At 37.8% G+C, this 17,610-nt stretch overlaps 1 protein-coding gene across 5 annotated transcripts; it reads left to right on the forward strand.

Moving 5' to 3' along the window:
• Positions 1 to 27: 27 nt before the first annotated feature.
• Positions 28 to 16,684, forward strand: LOC106499357 (endoplasmic reticulum aminopeptidase 1-like). 5 transcript variants are annotated; one of them, XM_067316645.1, is made up of 19 exons: positions 28 to 62; positions 282 to 814; positions 1,377 to 1,515; positions 2,691 to 2,825; positions 3,409 to 3,529; positions 3,891 to 4,045; positions 4,618 to 4,731; positions 5,330 to 5,461; positions 6,019 to 6,150; positions 6,302 to 6,385; positions 6,796 to 6,953; positions 7,459 to 7,538; positions 7,821 to 8,004; positions 10,338 to 10,494; positions 10,586 to 10,770; positions 11,517 to 11,678; positions 12,615 to 12,755; positions 12,864 to 12,945; positions 14,925 to 16,684. In XM_067316645.1, exons 2-19 carry the CDS (start codon positions 309 to 311, stop codon positions 15,069 to 15,071), a joined length of 2,814 nt encoding a protein of 937 aa, XP_067172746.1. In that variant the 5' UTR covers positions 28 to 62; positions 282 to 308; the 3' UTR covers positions 15,072 to 16,684. The 5 variants fall into 5 exon arrangements, with proteins under 5 accessions (XP_067172746.1, XP_067172748.1, XP_067172747.1 ...); XM_067316648.1 differs by lacking the exon at positions 28 to 62 and having other exon boundaries at positions 782 to 814; positions 1,007 to 1,515; XM_067316649.1 differs by lacking the exons at positions 28 to 62; positions 282 to 814 and adding an exon at positions 822 to 1,100.
• The last annotated feature ends 926 nt before the right edge of the window (positions 16,685 to 17,610 follow it).

Genomic DNA, 17,610 nt, shown 5'->3' on the forward strand with positions numbered 1-17,610 from the left:
TTTTGCTTTCGCTCTCCGCGACTGAGGCGGCGGCGGCGGCGGGCGTGCAGGGCGGCGGGCAGGTACCGCGCAGGGCGGGGGGGGGCGGGGGGCAGCCCGGAGCCCCGCGGCGGGACTGGCGGCACGGCGCGGCCCGCGGCGCTGGGAGGGCGCCGGTGCCGCGGCGCGGTGCCGCCGGCGAGGCCCTGCGGTGGCGGGCCTGCTGCGGGGCTGCCTTCCCCGAGGAGAAGACGTTGCGTTTGTCATGACGGTGACTTCGCTCCTTCTGCCTTGCTGTTTAGGCGATCATCTGTGACAATCAGTCAAAAATGGCAGCGCTGTTCTCCACTCGGCCGTTTTCAGGTCGGCTTTTGTCTCTAATGGTAGCGCTGCTAGGTCTTACGTGCCCTGCCTTTTCTGCGAGCGCTGACCAAGATGGTGGTAACAACATGCAGTTTCCTTGGGACAAAATGAGGCTCCCCAGGCACGTTATCCCAGTGCATTACGATCTCCTCATCCATCCTAATCTCACCACTCTGACATTTTCCGGGTCCGCTAAAATAGAAATTACAGTCACCCAGCAAACCAGTTCAGTCATCCTGCACAGCAAACGCCTGCACATCACCAAGGCTGCCATCGAGGCCGGGGGCGCCCGCTCAGTGCAAGAGGTGCAGGTTTTGGAGCACCAGCCCTTCGAGCAGGTGGCGCTCCTTGCTGCTGAACCACTGCACCCCGGACACAGCTACACGGTCAGCATCTCCTACTCTGCAAATCTCTCTGAGTCTTTCCACGGCTTTTATAAAAGCACCTACAGAACCCAGAATGGAGAACTCAGGTAATCTTTTTGTAAATTTATAGATGTTGCTTCTGTGACGTTAAATGTAACTGTGCAACATAATTGCTTTTAGAATTTGTTGTTGTTTACTTTCTGTTTCCATCTTTGAAATTGTCCTCTTCGAGGATCCTATTCCATTTTAGAGACCAAGCTGCATCAAACTGTATTTGTAATTGGCTGTTTATCTTACAGAGACTCTCATCCTTTCATGGCAGTAATGAGGTTCTTGATTGTGCCTCAGCAGGCCTTAACCTGCCAAAACATCTGTTGATTACCCTGGAGCGTGGTAAGAGGAAGAGACAGGGAAGTCACTGGGCTCAGAACAGACTGTCTGTTATTCCACACTGCCCTGGGAGATTTCGGTCAATAAGTTTATTTTGCCCACCTCAGATCCCCACCACAGATGGAGAAACAGTAATTCTTTACTCGATGTGCAAAAGTGTTTGGTAGTACCTGTAGTTATTTTGTAAATATGAAATTTTTTTTTTCACGCATCAGGGTGGTGAACATTGTGCATATGAAGGTGTGAGACTAAAAAGCTTTTTTTTTTTCTTTATTATAGAGTACTTGCCTCAACACAGTTTGAGCCGACAGCTGCACGAATGGCCTTCCCATGTTTTGATGAACCAGCCTTCAAAGCCAGATTTTCAATTAAGATTAGGAGGGAACCAAAGCACCTTGCACTATCCAATATGCCAATTGTAAGTGGATATTTTTAGTATTGAAAGGTCACTAATCAACAGTGCAAAAGTAAAAGGAGAACAGAATATCTAGGCAATTGCTGTTCATGGGAATGTTGACCTAAACATTACCTCAGTTCTGTTATTAGATTATGTAGTGTTATTTCTGGCAGTTTTGACAGCAAAGTTAAAAAGGAATGAAGGATATCATGCATCACGTCGGGTCCTGCTTCTTAATTGGGGTTTGAGAAAATTCATCATAATGCAAATTCCATAACCCCTATTTCATGCACAAAACTTTTTGCATCACTTAGATTTTAAGAATGAATGATGAAATTTATATGAATAAATATATGAATGATACACATGTATTAATTTCAAATATCTGCTCAGCAGCACCTTTTATTTAGAAAAGGTAGTTTGAATTTTAAAAAGACACATCTCGGAGTGAAGGTGCAGTACACATCATAGTTGCAAATGTTGCTTGCGATTCTAAAAAAAATATATATATATATATATATATATATATATGAGACATACGTAGGGTTAGTTACATTTTGTACATTTGATCTTACTTTGGCCATAATAGATTCTGAGTAAGTTCTTATTATTAATTGTTTACCAAATAATCCTTATAAATGAGAAAAACAAAAATAAACTACCATTCAGAACAAAACATTTTGAAAGATGGTTTAAAAATTCAGTTCTTTCATAGAGAAATGGATAAAATTGCCAATTAAAGAGCAGATGCAAGTGTTACAATTCAGTATGGCTAAACATCTTCTAAGTCTAAATTAATTATCCAAGGCTCTATCTGTAATCAAGAGGGGAAAATAGATACCTCCAACAGATGATTCACTTTGTCCTAAAATAGGTATCTAAGGTAGCTGAATCACTCTCTGGAATAGTTCATTTCTCTCATTTTAATCAGCTAATGTTGTGTAAGATTAATTCTATTAATGTGCTAACATACACTGAGGAAAATTGAAGCAATGAGTGGTATTTCTTATTGTCTAATTTTAGCAGTGTACGGATAAAACCACTCAGATGTGTGGTTTTGGGAGGGTGGAGGATTTCCTTCTGGTATATCTTTAAAATGTTCTTAATAAAACTGAAAAGAAACACAGCAATTTTTTGTTGCCAATGTCCTAATAAATAGTGCTATTGAATGATGATCTGTGTCCTGATTTTTTTAGGTGAAAACTGTGAATATAACTTCGTGGCTTGTTGAGGACCATTTTGATACAAGTGTCAAGATGAGTACTTACCTTGTGGCCTTTATTGTTTCAGATTTTAAATCTGTCAGCAAAATAACCAGTCATGGAATTAAGGTAACTCTGTCTCATTTTCTACGAGCTTTTTTGTAATAAAGTCTGTATGAATACATATGGTTTACTTTTCAGTTTGCTTTATACATCTTGAAGTTTTGTAGGAATGAAAGGAGAGAAAGGAATTGGTTTTGTAATCAGATGATTTGTTTGCATTATGAGTTTTATTGGTTTCAAATGTTTTTGATAATGTGCTTGCTTTTTATATATTTGCATGTATTGGTAACATTGTTTTATGCCAGATTATTTAATCACATGCAAATTAAATACATTTTTCATAAGGGAGAACCAGCAGTGAATTAATACTGTGTCAGCTGAACAATTCTTTAACATTGCGGGGGAATGGAAATTTTAGAGGTCCTTGTAGGGGCATAATACTTCTGGTGGATAAGTTTTTAAAATCATATTTCTAATTATAATCATATTTTCTGAAAAATTTTGCATACTTTTGCACTCTTTTTTATGAGAAATGTTAGATATATGTTCTAGTGTCTCTTTTTATGATCGTTCAAGTAAATATGGTAAAGAACAAATTCCATAAGCTTCTGAGGCTGGTGTTGAAATACTGCCTGCTCGTGTCCTATAGATTTCTGTATACACAGTACCAGACAAGATCAACCAAGCTGTTTATGCATTGGATGCAGCAGTGAAACTTTTAGATTTCTATGAGGATTACTTTAGCATTCCATATCCTTTGCCTAAACAAGGTAAGTGTTAAATCCTCTAATGTGTTTAAGAATATTATTAAGAATAGAAAGTAAAATTGCACGAAATTAATAATTTAGAATAATAAGACAGGGCCAGGGTTGGCTTTTAGCCTGAAAGTTACCTTTTGCTGGCTGCTTTATATAACTGCAGAATAGATTTAAAAGCTCCACTCAGAACTAAAATACACAGAGTCTCCTTATAGAGCTTTTTTTAAAAGTCTGGTTTTGCTATTATGTTATAGAAATGTGTGTGATATGTAGGCCTGTGTGTGGGAGCCTTAGCAAGTCACTGAAGTGGGATGAGGTGAGCAAATTCTTTACTGAGTGTAACAGTACTAACAGTATTTTAATGTATTTCTAGATTTAGCAGCTATTCCTGATTTTCAGTCTGGTGCTATGGAAAACTGGGGATTGACTACATACCGGGAATCTGCATTGTTGTATGACCCTGAAAAGTCCTCGGCATCCTCTAAACTTTGGACTACTATGATAATAGCCCATGAACTGGCTCATCAGGTGAGAATTAGGGGTAACAATAAGGGATCAGAATGGGCAGATAGAATGGTCAAGCTGGATGGATCCTGTGTGGATAGGGGGACATTTGAGCTATAAAGCAAAAATAGCTGCTTCATCTGTGAATCCTGAGGGCCCTTCCAAGCAAAAGAGTCCAGGCAGGCTTCATAGATGTGGAGGGCTGTAAACATAAATGTATTTAGCTCAGTAGTTCCAATGATCTGGGGTCTTCGCACTATTGTCAATCCTTGAAGTTAATTGCAGACCACAAAAATAAGTGCATAAAAGTTTGGAAATGTTACTGTTTCGTATGTAGCTCTCCTACCAACCATGGATCATTTACAGTGTTTCATGGAACATTGGTGGAAGTCGATGCTTTAGCCTGTTACCCTTTAAATAGGAAATGAAACAGGAAGAAGCCAGACTAATTTGTATCACTAAAATAACTGTTTCTTAAAGGTCAGTAACATACTATAAATTCAGTTTCATACAGGTCAGTAGCAGCTTTTGTAACAAACTTTGTATTTTAATTTCAGAAAAGTTCACATCTGTGAGAAATTTATTTTTTGTTTCAGTGGTTTGGCAACCTAGTTACTATGGAGTGGTGGAATGATCTCTGGTTAAACGAAGGGTTTGCAAAGTTTATGGAGTTCGTGTCGGTCAGCATTACCCACCCAGAACTGAGAGTTGTAAGCAGCAATTACTGTATTCTCTTTTATAAATAATTGCCTTCTAAAACCAATAATTTGTAGGGATACAGATCAGACAGGTTTGTCCTATGAATCGCTTTTTAATTTATTTTTAAAAAGATTATCTGATGTTAACTCTGAAGAATAAGAATGTTGATTTAAAGGTATGTAAATATTTTCAGAAACTGATGATGAAAGTTAATGACTGCTGTGAGTATTCTTTTATAAAAAATACTCAGATCTGTGCAAATTTTTCAAATTGCCGTAGCACTGCAGTGGATTGATAATACATAAATTCCCCTTACTTGTTTTTTTTTCCTTTAATTTGTTTTATGATTTCCAACTACTCTCATCCAACTGTTAAAATGTGTGGGTGTCTTTTTGGAGTTATTTACTAGGTAGACTAAGCTGGTATAGAATACTATAGATAATTTGGCTGTCAATATTGCTGTTACTTATTTTTTTATGCAGAGTAAAAAGAAGAAGGTATGTTTTGTTTTCTGTGCACAGTTTGAAGACCATATGGAATGGCCTGAAATATGAATTCAGTGGTCACAAGCAAAATTTAATAGTAGTAATCTTTTTTGCCTCCTATTAGGAAGATTATTTCTTAGGCAAATGTCTTGATGCCATGGAAGTGGATGCATTAAATTCATCGCATCCTGTGTCTACTCCTGTGGAAGATCCAGCTCAAATTTTAGAAATGTTTGATGATGTTTCTTATGAAAAGGTAAAATATATAACTGCTGTTGATTTCAGTTGTACTCACTGTACTCTACAATTGTATTGTATCTGTTTCACCATAGGCAGAGATAAAAGACATCTCTGACACATGATGTTGATATACTTCTTTTATGACTTGCATAATTCTTTGTGCAAAACTCCTGGATGGAGATCGAATGGTGGTTTACTTTTCCATTTGTAAATGAGGATGCTTTTACTTCCTTTATCTGTTCTGTATCAATTTAGCCTTAAACCATTGTTTAAGGTGCTTAAACCAAGCAGCGTTTTTCATAGGAGCATTATATGGTGCCTTAACTGTACAGTACCTGCTCAGTACCAAAGTTCAAAAAATAACAACGCAGTGTACTTAAACAGAGGTATTTTTAAGAATAATGATCATGAAAACCAAATTATTGTTTCAATTTATGTGATTAAGCCTGATTAGTCAGAGAGCCATATAAAAGTGAACTGTTATGTGTATTAGGAGCATTTAGAAATTTTTTTGAAAGAATTATCTTGCCATCTGAGGAGTAGTTTTTTAAACGCTTTGTGACTTTTTTTCAGGGATCTTGTATATTAAATATGCTGAGGGACTACATGACTGCTGATGTGTTTAAAGCTGGACTTGTGCAGTATCTGCAGAAATACAGCTATCAGAATACAAAAAATGAAGATTTGTGGAACAGTATGACAAATGCAAGTTTTTTTTTTATTCTCATATTTTCAAAGTTTGTAACTTCTCATGAGTAGTAATATCTCTGTTGATATATTACTGAAGACTGCAACCAGTACCCATAATCTATATTTATGAAATACAGGAGAGATGACCAAGAATATTTTTTTTCAGATTTGCCCTACTGTAGATACTGATGAAAATGAACTACAAGGTGATAATTTTTGCAGAAGAAACCAACTGTCATCTTCAAGTGCAGTAAGCGTTTGTTCTCTATGCTGTTATTCTTTTCTGTTGCATTGATATATGCACCTTCCAAAAGCATTCTTTATCACTTCAGCATGATTCTTGAGAGGGTGTAGGTTTCTTCAGTCCTGTTGGAAATCTGGTCTTTCTGAGATTGAACAGAAATCTTATCCCTGAGCCCAGGACTGACTGAAAAACAGTGCTACTTAAAGTGCTGTGATAATTGTATGAAATTGTCCACAAGAAGACAAAATCAGAGACATCATAATTTCCAATGTTCCAGTCTCAGCTTACCTATGTAAAGCTTACAAATACACAGCAGCTCTTTTGAAGTTCTTACATACTCATTTCTGTTTTGTTGTCAGTATGCTTCACCTTCCTGCTCTTCTTAGGTATCTTCTTTTTCCCTCACTAAAACACAGCACTGGACCAAAAGAGAGACTCTTGATGTGAGGGCAATGATGAACACTTGGACACTGCAGAAAGGTTTTCCCCTGGTAACTGTCACAGTGAGAGGAAAGAATGTCCATCTGCAGCAGGAGCACTACATGAAGGGAGTGGATTCTCCTTCATCCACAGAGTAAGCAAAATAGGAAATCCCAGCATGCAAGCTGGAATATTCACCTTTGGCAGGCTTTGATACACAATAAGAGCTTTTACTGTTGTTTCTTAAGGAATCCTCCGTGAACTGATCAGTTGTGAGGCTTTCTCTGTGTAACTTGGGGTCAGTATTGAGTCTGCAGTAGATGTAGCTGGACTCTCAGGACCCAGCTGAGGTACCAGAAGCTGCAAAGCTACAGTGGCTGGACATGTAGATGAGCTGAATAAACCTGCACTGGAGACGTGCTGGGGGAACTAGACTAGAAATTTCATATTGTTGCAGCTTCACTATTAATGGTCCCCCAAGCAAGCTAAATTAAAGCTAGCTAGATGTGTCTGGTTCTGCACTGAAATCAGAGATGTAAACGCATTTCATTGCTTTTATGCTGCAGACAAAAGGCAGTACTCAGCTGCTAGACTCAACCAAGTTGGAGAAGCTTTTGCGAAATTTTGTCATTAAACAAAGCACTTCTGTTTTGCAATAGGTACTTGTGGCACATTCCACTGACCTACATTACCAGTAAATCTGACACTGTTCAAAGATTTTTGATGACAACTAAAACAGGTAATTTCCTTTTACAGGAATTAATTTATTCAAAGTTTATTTGCAAGCCTTCTAGAGCTGCGGGGTTTTTGCAGAATGGGGAACTGGAACTGCTAGTGCAAGAGGAGCAATTTTTTTTTGTGATCTGTATCTCAATAACATCACTATAAAAATCTCTTAGTATATTCAGAAATTATGTTATTGTTTTCTTTAAATCCCTGGAATGAGAGTAAGAATATTTTTGGCTATTACATTACGATGTGTTTGAATTGCAAATAAAAAGAGTTCTATTTTTGTCTGTAGATGTCCTCATCCTTCCAGAAGAGGTAGAATGGATTAAATTCAATGTCGGCATGAATGGATATTACATTGTGCATTACGAAGATGATGGATGGGATCATCTGATTAGCCTTTTGAAAGAGAACCATACAGTGATTAGTAGCAATGACAGAGCAAGTCTCATTAACAATGTCTTCCAGCTTGTGAGGTAAGGCCTTCTGTCTAAGTTGTCTGAAAAAATACGATCTCTGCGTTTCTGAGTACATATCACTGAAGCAGGAAATGTTGATAATGTACATTATATTATTCATTAAATCTTTTAAGTAAACCGAAAGCATTTTCTTTTCTCACTTCCAGCAACGTCAGCTCAGAATTCCTCTTTGATTGCAGTGGAGATATCCAAGCCTAGTAAATGAAATAGACCCAGATGACGTAGTAGTCTTGCTATTTGGGCTCTTGTTTTTGAAAAGGGAGGCTTGGAGTAGGGTTCTCTGTGAAACATAATGTTTGGTATGTTAATTTAGTGCTTTTTAATTCTAACTTTTGAGCTCAATTTTCACAAGGAAGCAGCACATAGAGGAACGCTGTCCAAAATAATAAGCTGTTTATTGTAGGGGTGAGGTCTTTCATACAAAATTGCAGGACTTGTGAGAAGGACTAAGAAACTCTTTGAAGCTACAGCTTTCTTAAAAATGTGATAACTCTTTTGGCTCTGATGTCACACTGCTTGTCCTTAGCAGTTGAATGCATCTGCATCTGAAGCTTGGTACACTAGAAATACCAGATCCTACACAAAGACAAGCTGTCTGCGCTGGTGGAAACTGCTAGCGATTTCTCACGTGACAAACTGACCTAGACTTGATTTTATTGAAAATTCCCTCTGGCAATTTCTAGGAGTCCTGGGCCAGGACCTATTGCATTAACCAGCGTGTGAAGACAAAACAAAAGATGGTCCCTGCCTCAGAAAGCTTACAGTCAAAGACGGCAGAAGTGCAGCTGGGGCAGGGCTGCTCAGTGAGCTCCAGACAACAGACAATTGTAACACAGTATAGTTGCCTGTTTTGATGTGTTTTGTGGACAATACAGCAAAGCAGATATTTAAATGGGGACCTGAGGGAGAGCACCAGTGTAGCTTTGGGTGTTTATGAGGAGCTACGGGGAGCACAAGCGTGCTTGCTTGGAAATCTAAAAGTGAGGGATGGAAGACAGCAGATAAGACCAAAGAAGATCAGAAGTCAAATTCTCAACATGAAATGATAGACAAAAGGCTGTGAAGAGATTTGAAAAAGGGGGAAAAATAGGTCATGTTCAATGAAGACAAGGTAGTGGAAGGACACCGAAGTGTAGTGATAGACTAATGTTTTTTTCAGCTGGAAAGATCCTGGTGGCATTTGTCAGTTAGAAATAAGTGTATTACAGTAATAAAGGTGTGATGAGATTATGGCCATGATTAATCTGAATTCTGTGGATGCATTAGAAAACATTGTGTCTTAGAGGTGTTTTGCAAACAGAATCTGCAAGACTTGACCATAGTCTGGCATAGAAAACTAAAGAGCTGACTGAATTAATTACTGGTCTGAGTTTCCAGAGTTCAGGAAAGAGGTTAGTGGGAAGAGCTAGAAAATAATTAAAAGTGTATGAATTTGAGGTGGCAGCTCTCAAGGAGATGTCAACAGATTTTTGTTTGGACAGCAGAATAAAGATCTTTCTAGTTTAAAGAGAAAAGAGGTGACTGAAGGAAGATTGTTTAGCATGTTGAAGAACCTTGGAGATGAAAGGAAGAAGGGACAATTAGAGATTATGCAAATTGAGTCAAGCATGGTTCATTTTAAAAGATCTGTGACTCCAAAACATGCTTATATTTGGAGGCAGAAGAGACAGGTGAAAAAGGACAAAATTAGAATTGTGTGCAGGGAGATAAAATAGATGGGAAAAGAAGTAGCAAAAAATTTTTCCAGAAGGATGAAAAAAAGTGAACAGAGAGAGTAAATATGTCCTCTTGCATTTTCTTCTTTTTTTTTTTTCTTGGAAGAAATCATTGAGATACGTCCTGCCAGAGGTAGAAGAAAGTTTAGGAAGTGGGTCAAAGACAGTGAAAGACAGTTTGGGTTGTAACTATGAGAATAAGTGCAGGAGACTAAATGACTACATGTCTAGCTAGAAAGATATTGCAGAGAAAATCAGACGAGTTCTTTGCATTTCTTCCATTCTTGCTATGTAGAGCAAAAGCAATAGTGAGGAGAGAGGGTGAAGCTATGCTGGGAAAACCTTGCAATGGGAGAGAGGGGGAAAAAAGGATCTTTCTAAATCATTCCCTCACAGTGCGTTTCTTTGTTCAAATTGGTTTTTGGGTTTTGCTGCATCAGATACAGGGTTTCATGACTTATGTGATTGCTCAGCCACATTTGACTTCTGAAAGTAAAGTTAAAAAGGATTTTGAAATATGTTTAAGGCTTTCCCATTTGTATAGTTTTCTGAAAATATTAAGCAGAAATAAAGTCCGTTAACTATAACTTATATATCTTCTCTCATCTTCCTTAGAATAAGAAAACTGTCAATTTCCAAAGCTTTTGATCTAACTTTATACCTGAAACATGAGACACATATCATGCCTGTCTTCCAAGGTATGAATGAACTGATTCCCATATACAAGCTCATGGAGAGGAGGGATATGGATGATACAGCAAATCAGTTAAAGGTAACATGTTAAGTATCTAGAACTCTCTGACTCTACCTGTATCCTGCAAAACACACTTTAAAATAGATCTTTATTATTACACTGTTTTTAGGAGTATATAGTCAACCTATTTAAAGACCTAATTGACAAGCAGTCTTGGAATGATGAAGGCTCGGTGTCTGAGAGAATGCTGAAGCACTCGCTACTCTTGTTTGCGTGTGTGCGTGGGTACCAGCCGTGTGTGGACAAAGCACAAGAATATTTTATGAAATGGCAGAAATCCAATGGAACTTTGAGGTCTGTATTGTAATTAATACTGTCCTTTCTGATATTCTGTTTAATGATACTACAGTTAATTTACTGAACAAGCTAAATTTCAGTCTTTTCTGCAATCTGAGATTAGTCTTTTCAGTTTCGTATCTCATGGGCTTTAGCTTCCCAGTTCCTTCCCAGTTTGGCATATATTATATCCCCAAACCAGCACATACGTCATGTGTTACTCCACAACTCGGTTTATTAAAGATGTTCTGGAAAGGAAAAACAACACATGAATAAATTCCCTCATTTATATGCCTGAAGATTGCCCTATACCTGTTGTAAAAATAGGTCAACTACTGTGCGTGAATTTCACCTATTTTTTGTTTCTGGTCATGACATAAGAACTCCCTAAAATACACTACAAACGGTCCGTGAGAGATTGTTCTGGGAAGGCCAGAGAAGACCGTATTAGTATCTGACTGGACTTACCAACAAGATATCCATGGAAAAATACACAAAAATAATGAAGAAATAAAAGGAATAACAAGTCCAGTATTTTTGGAAGTCATTTGCAAGTCAGGAGCATTACTGAGATGCGGACTGAGATACTTAACATTGTTTCCCAGCAACAGGGATCACTTTCTAATACCTGTAGTTATTAGACCAGTATTTCTTAAGAAATAGTCTGTTATGCCAATTGACACGTGACAGTGACATGGTTATGTTTCTACATAAATACTCTTAAATATGATATGGAGAGTAACTTGATACTCAATTTGTTGTAGCTTGCCAACAGATGTGAAGACAGCAGTGTACGCTATTGGAGCACAAACATCTGAAGGCTGGGACTTCCTCTTTAGTAAATACAGGCTGCATTCATTCAACTTAGAGAAACATAAAATTGAATTAGCTCTCAGCCTCAGCAGAAATAATGACAAACTTCAGTGGTGAGTAGTGTACTACTTACGAACAGAAATGTGTTTGGAGGAAGATGTGCAAATATTGAAACGGGAGCTAGAATTACTGAGCGTCTTGTTTTACAGCTTTTGAGTTTCAGGATTTGTAAAATGCTTTACAGAGTTAATAAGGGAAGAGGAAGTGGCCTCAATGTTCCATTTCTGGTTTTTGGTGCCAGGAGTCAGTGCGCTCAGCACTTGCAGTAGCAAATTCAGACAAAATGTAATAAAACAGCTATTCAGATACCTTACTACTGCTTGGAAGACACTTCTTTAAGTCTGTATTTACTTTGATTATAGGTACATATGCTGTATGTTTCTTACAAAAATTTGGGTTGTTCTGTTTTTTGAGAGAGCTGACCACCACTGAGGCTTTTAGGTGTTTTCTTCAAGCCTTGCATTCTGTAAATGTAATTTCTTCCATTTGGTGAGGGTTGGAGGATGGCACACTGATATAGTTGTGTTCAGATATCACTGGAGATTTACTTTAGCCGTTCTGTAATGATATTTTCTGTTATTTGCATTGTAATGCTATTTGGGCACCTTAGTCAATGAGCAGCAATTGCAGGCCTGAATTTGCCATCAACACTTAGCGTAGAACAAATATCTGTCTTGCAGGAGGTTTTAGAGGTTCATATTAATTTGGAAATCTTGAATAAGAGCAAAATATAGCATTGTTTTTATCCTTTATTTTCAGAAGGCAGCTCTACTAAGTAACTGTAATTATGAACATAACAGAAGTGGGAGTGATGGATGTGCCCAAGAAGTATGTTGCAGAAAGTTGGAAGTACCCCAACTGAAATGATGTGCCAGGACCTTTAGAAATGCAGACTCGTATGATAGCAGAAAATACTAAGGGAATAGTCGCTTGTCAGTTTTATCTACTGCTCTAAACAATTTCCACTTCTGTTTGTTATTAATTGTTAGGTTAATGGATCAAGGTCTGCATGGTGACATAATAAAAACACAGGATCTTCCACATATTATTTTGTTTGTTGCCAGAAGCCCATCTGGCTATCATCTAGCTTGGACGTTTTTAAAGAAAAATTGGGAAGAACTTGTAGAAAAGTAAGGAACATAAAGTTGTTCTACTGCTCTCTCTACCCCATTTGTATTTTTGAACTTGATTTTCAAACAAGTTATGCATTTTCTAAGTGTGGGTGATTCTTTTGCCAGATTTGAACTTGGTTCACGTTCCATAGCAGACATTATCACTGGAGTGACAAATCAGTATTCCACAAGGTTGCAGCTTGCAGAGGTAAGCCATTCAGATTAGCTGTTCTGGATTTTTAAAAATAGTTGTAGTTTAATGGAAACAAAACTTTGGATTAAATTTTAACATCTTAAAGCGTGATCAGTGATGAAATATCAAGGCAATAGCCTGCCTTTTACTTGGCAAAGATTATAGCAGTGATGGGTTGGATTACTTAGGACAGAATATTATGTCAGTGGCAAGGAGAAAGATGGCTTTTGTTTAAGCAATGGTCCTGAATGCATAATACCACTGTGTGTCTGTCAGAGAGCTCATGCTATACCTGCTTCTGTTAATATTTGCAAAATAATGAGAAAAACATGATGAAAATGATAAAAAAAAAAAAAAAGTATTTCTACTGAGCATGGACAGAAGAGAAAAACTGAATGGCAGTGATAAATGTACCAGTGCTCTACATCATCTACTACAGGCAAAATTCTCCACTCTCCTGGATCTCATATACGATAATCGTTTTGTCTACTTTTTCCACAATTTGAAACTTCTCTGCCAGCATCAAAAAATCAAGATTGGTTGGTGTGCCGATTCAAAACCCTCCAAGGACATCCCTGACAATTCTTTTTCAGAAGCTGCTTCTCTCATTGTCAGTCTAAAATTTCCTGGTTTGGGGCAAATCATGGGCATAAATAATGCAACAGTATTATTTAATATAGGGAGCAGTGCTTTCTTAGCTTGTTTTTAGTTCCAAACATTCATTTTAAATCTGAATGGACTCTTTCAGAGTATGTCAATAGCAGCATGCTGTCCAGTGCCACAGATGCAGGGACATTTCTGTAGAATGTGGCTGCATCTCCCTTGGGGATTTGTGGGACTTTAGGTATGAGTCTGAACACAGACACAGTCAGTATAAGGTTGACAGAGAAAAATAATAATGCAACATTGACACTCTTCCTTGTATCCTGTTTGTATCTTTCTTGTACTTTGTGCAAGTATTTGTACATACTTTTACCTTATACTCATCAAAGAAAATTCTCACAGAATTTATTTATCTAGTTTTATAATATGGTACAGTCATTGTATCCTTTGAAAGTATCTGTATAGCATTAATACCAATTAATGCCTGAGATTAAATTCTCACAATGAAGCCTTGTGATTAGGAGCGCCGCTTGAAAAAAAAAAAGTCAAGAAGGCAGTCTTTAGCAATTTCAGCAGCTAAAGGGAATGGGGTGGATTCAAAGAGTGAGAAACAGCTTACTGGTTTCCAGTGGCTGCATTCCCAAGTGCTTCAAGGAAGAGGATGGTTGCCTCCTAAATGAACAGTGGGTTTTTTTGTTTTGTTTCTTTGAGCAGAAAACTAAAATGAGGCACAGACTTCCCGTATAGGGAAAGCTTCTTAAAATGATTTGCCATAAACACTTAGGCTACTGATGCTCATCTAGATGGGCTGAATTTACAGTTCAGACAGGCAAACTTTGATAAATCTTGACAAGCCTCTCCAAAATCAGCTATAAGAGAGCATGTCTTTCCCACCTTTTCACCTGTATCAGAAGGGACTGCATGCCACACCTCTCAGTTCACAATTTGGGATGTTAGTTAAACTATTAGTACACTAAGAACCAGAGTGGCTGTGAAACAGAGGGGGGGGATACAAATTTTGTTGTGTGAACTTCAGAATGAGACACTACTGTCCTGGGAGTGGGTGGCATGGCTTAAACGATCGCGAATGTTTGCTGAATGAGCAGGAACCATACAGATCCCAGACACAGCATTACATCTCTTGTAACTTCATTTAATTTTAAATGTAATCTTTTCTCTACTTGTGAGATCCAGCTATTATGAGACCAGGGAAAGTTTTAAGAAAACTCTTCTCTTGGAAGTTAGAAGAGGGGGCAGGACGAATTGTCCTTCACTCACCCAAGCAAGTGAAGATTGGGTTCAAAATTAAAAATTTCTTGCTGCTCTTCCTGTGCACGAATTAACACACATCGCCTTTTCTTCAACTGTTCTTTCACCTTTTTATTCAACAGGTGAAAGAATTCTTCAATTCTCTGGAGGAAAAAAGTTCACAGCTTCGTTGTGTCCAGCAAGCTATTGAAACCATTGAAGACAACATACAGTGGATGGATAGAAATTTTGAGAAAGTCAAAAAATGGCTGCAAAACAAAAAACTGTAAAACATTGTTTACGTTTGTCAAAAATAACTGAAAAAGCACTGAAACTCAGGGGTGGAGGGAAAGCTGATTTTTATAAATTTGTTTCTTTAGAAGGGGCTCTAAGGCAGCCTAATCCTGATGCTCAATATTTTTATATTCCCAGCAAACCACAACACTGAAATAAAACTAGACTGTGGATCTTTTCACCAGGTAGCAGTTTTAGGAAAAAAGGAACTTGTTCATTGTACAATGAGCTAAGGGGTAGGGGAGGCTGATTACTGGAAGTCTAAGATTTATTTATTTATTCTGAAAAAGCAGAAAGTATTCGGAGACAAATAACAAAGTGAAACTTTCCACCTGTGAATGCCTACCCTTCCTGTATCATCTTTTCGACAAAGGTACAACTAGCAGCTTTATTTAATACTGAAGTGAACTCAAGTTATGGAGCAAAGACATTTTTGCTTTGCATGTGCCTTTATCCTCATGGTCTGTGTTGCAGGAGAATAATTTTTATAAATATTTATCTCCGCTCAAGCATCACAGGATTAAAAAAATAGTATCAACTATCATTAACATTGTATACTTCAAAGTAAATATGATAAGGACTATGTCTATGCAAGCTTTATTGTAGTGTTTCAGGGCTGGAGGCAGTTGTAACGGTGTGGAAGCTGTGCAGTGGTACCAGCTCCATCTCTGCCAAAGTGATGCAGAGTGTATGCTGCACATTTCCATCCCCTTATTCCCACCCTGTTCCAGTAAGTCTGCACTGCTACTTTTGCTGCGGATATAAATACCTTGCCTGCAGTCTTAACACAGGGAAAAAGCCTGTTGTATTTTTACGCTAACATTCAGGAAATCAGAATGCAATTTGTGGGGGGGGGGGGGGGAACACCCCCCTCATTTTAGATTATTATCAATCAGTTTTAGCTAGAATTTAGGTTTTATATTTTTGCTTTTAATGATCCCTTTTTTACCTAGGTGAAGTGTAGTCTCTGTCAGATACAAATGACTGTCCTTTTAAATGTCATGAGAGTGTATTTATTAGCTTACAGTCCTGATCATTAGCCTGCAAATAACTGCTGTAAGCAGAGAAGTGATGACTGCTATGCCCCCAAAAGGTACAGATACTTAAGAAAGCTGAGTTGTACTCTTAGAGGGTTGTGGCGATTTTTTTTTTCTTTGTTGTTGTTGTTTTTTTCTTCTTCCCCAAACAAGCTGTGAGTGACCTTCTCTGTCTGATTACCTACAGGAACTCTACAATTTCAATAATAACCATTAAAGAAAATTCCAAGTAACTATCATGTGTGCCTAAATCCACTTGTTGTTTATTTGCCCTTACAACAACGACATGGTTCCAGGGTTTTTCTTTTCTCTGTTGTTCCGGTTTGTCTCCCTTTCCTCACTGCTATTTCAAAGTGGCCAGAAACGTTAACAAAAACACTTAGGAAAAAAAAGTATGATCTGGAACTAACCATAAGATTTGGACTGCACCTTGTTCACTTTTCTTGCAGCTAGACGTAATACCTGCCCAGGATATTGACGCCTCTTTTGTTAGAGCACAGAAAGGCTTTTGAGTTCTACTAGTGGAGGCCTAAAGTTTGTCACAGTATTGTAGAAAATACTATTTCAACTTGCTTGCTGTATCTTTTTTGTTCATATAAGGAATCTTGTACCTCAAAACTCATTAAGGGGGAACAGGAATTCTGAACACTGTGCACCAAGTGTACAATCACTTATGACCTTTTCAGGTAGGTAATTCAAATTGTTTTACAAGTTTTATTTTCTGATTTCAAATACAGCTGATGTTCACTTCTTGAATTGTAATGCCAATGGAAACTCACTGAGCTATTAAAATACAAGACTGTTGCCTGAAGTAGTAGGCAGATGCACAGCTAAACCAAAAAATAATTTTTGGGGGAACAAAAATTTAAATAAGAGACCATCTAGTCTTAGAGTAATTAATTGATAACCAATAGGAAGAGTTGAGAACCCAGTATTTCAGGTATTGTTGACTGCTGCATTCTTTAAAATGTTTTCAGAGCAAACTGAAAAAAGCAATTTAGCAAAAAATACTTGTTTACACAGTTCTAGATACAATATTTCAGTTCTGTGTCACTTTTCCCATTTGTCCATTATTTTCTCTTGCTATTGTAAACAGTTATAGTAGGAAACAGCAATGCATGTAAGTAAGTCCTTCATTTTCAGCTGCAATTTTTCCAGCAGCTGAACTCTGGGGAAAATTGCTAAGTAGCACTCCCACCAACCCAGCCCCCTGCCCCCACAAAACCACAAACCCCTTTCATTGTTTTTTTTTTTTTTTAATTGAAGAAGCATCAGTTACCCAGCATATATACATTGTAGCCCTCTCTCCAGAATAAACATCACAGATATGTCACCTTTCTCCTAAACACAGTAACGGTCACTGATTGAATTGCATGAGCTGACACTGATAAACATTTAAGAACTTTGTATGCCATGAATAAAACTTGTTTAAGAAAAACAGAAGTAGGTAACACTGAACCTTTTGTTTACTCAGAGAATTCTAACAGTTACTGGGATG

Source organism: Apteryx mantelli, chromosome Z (genome assembly GCF_036417845.1).
Source record: "Apteryx mantelli isolate bAptMan1 chromosome Z, bAptMan1.hap1, whole genome shotgun sequence".
Lineage (NCBI taxonomy): Eukaryota > Metazoa > Chordata > Aves > Apterygiformes > Apterygidae > Apteryx > Apteryx mantelli.

Bases quoted from the DNA above. Each gene is read 5' to 3' on its own strand.
- LOC106499357 (XM_067316645.1), top strand. From the start codon at position 309: ATGGCAGCGCTGTTCTCCACTCGGCCGTTTTCAGGTCGGCTTTTGTCT. The intron at 4,046-4,617 runs GTGAGAATTAGG...TTTTTGTTTCAG, and splicing joins CCCATGAACTGGCTCATCAG to TGGTTTGGCAACCTAGTTAC. The intron at 5,462-6,018 runs GTAAAATATATA...ACTTTTTTTCAG, and splicing joins ATGATGTTTCTTATGAAAAG to GGATCTTGTATATTAAATAT.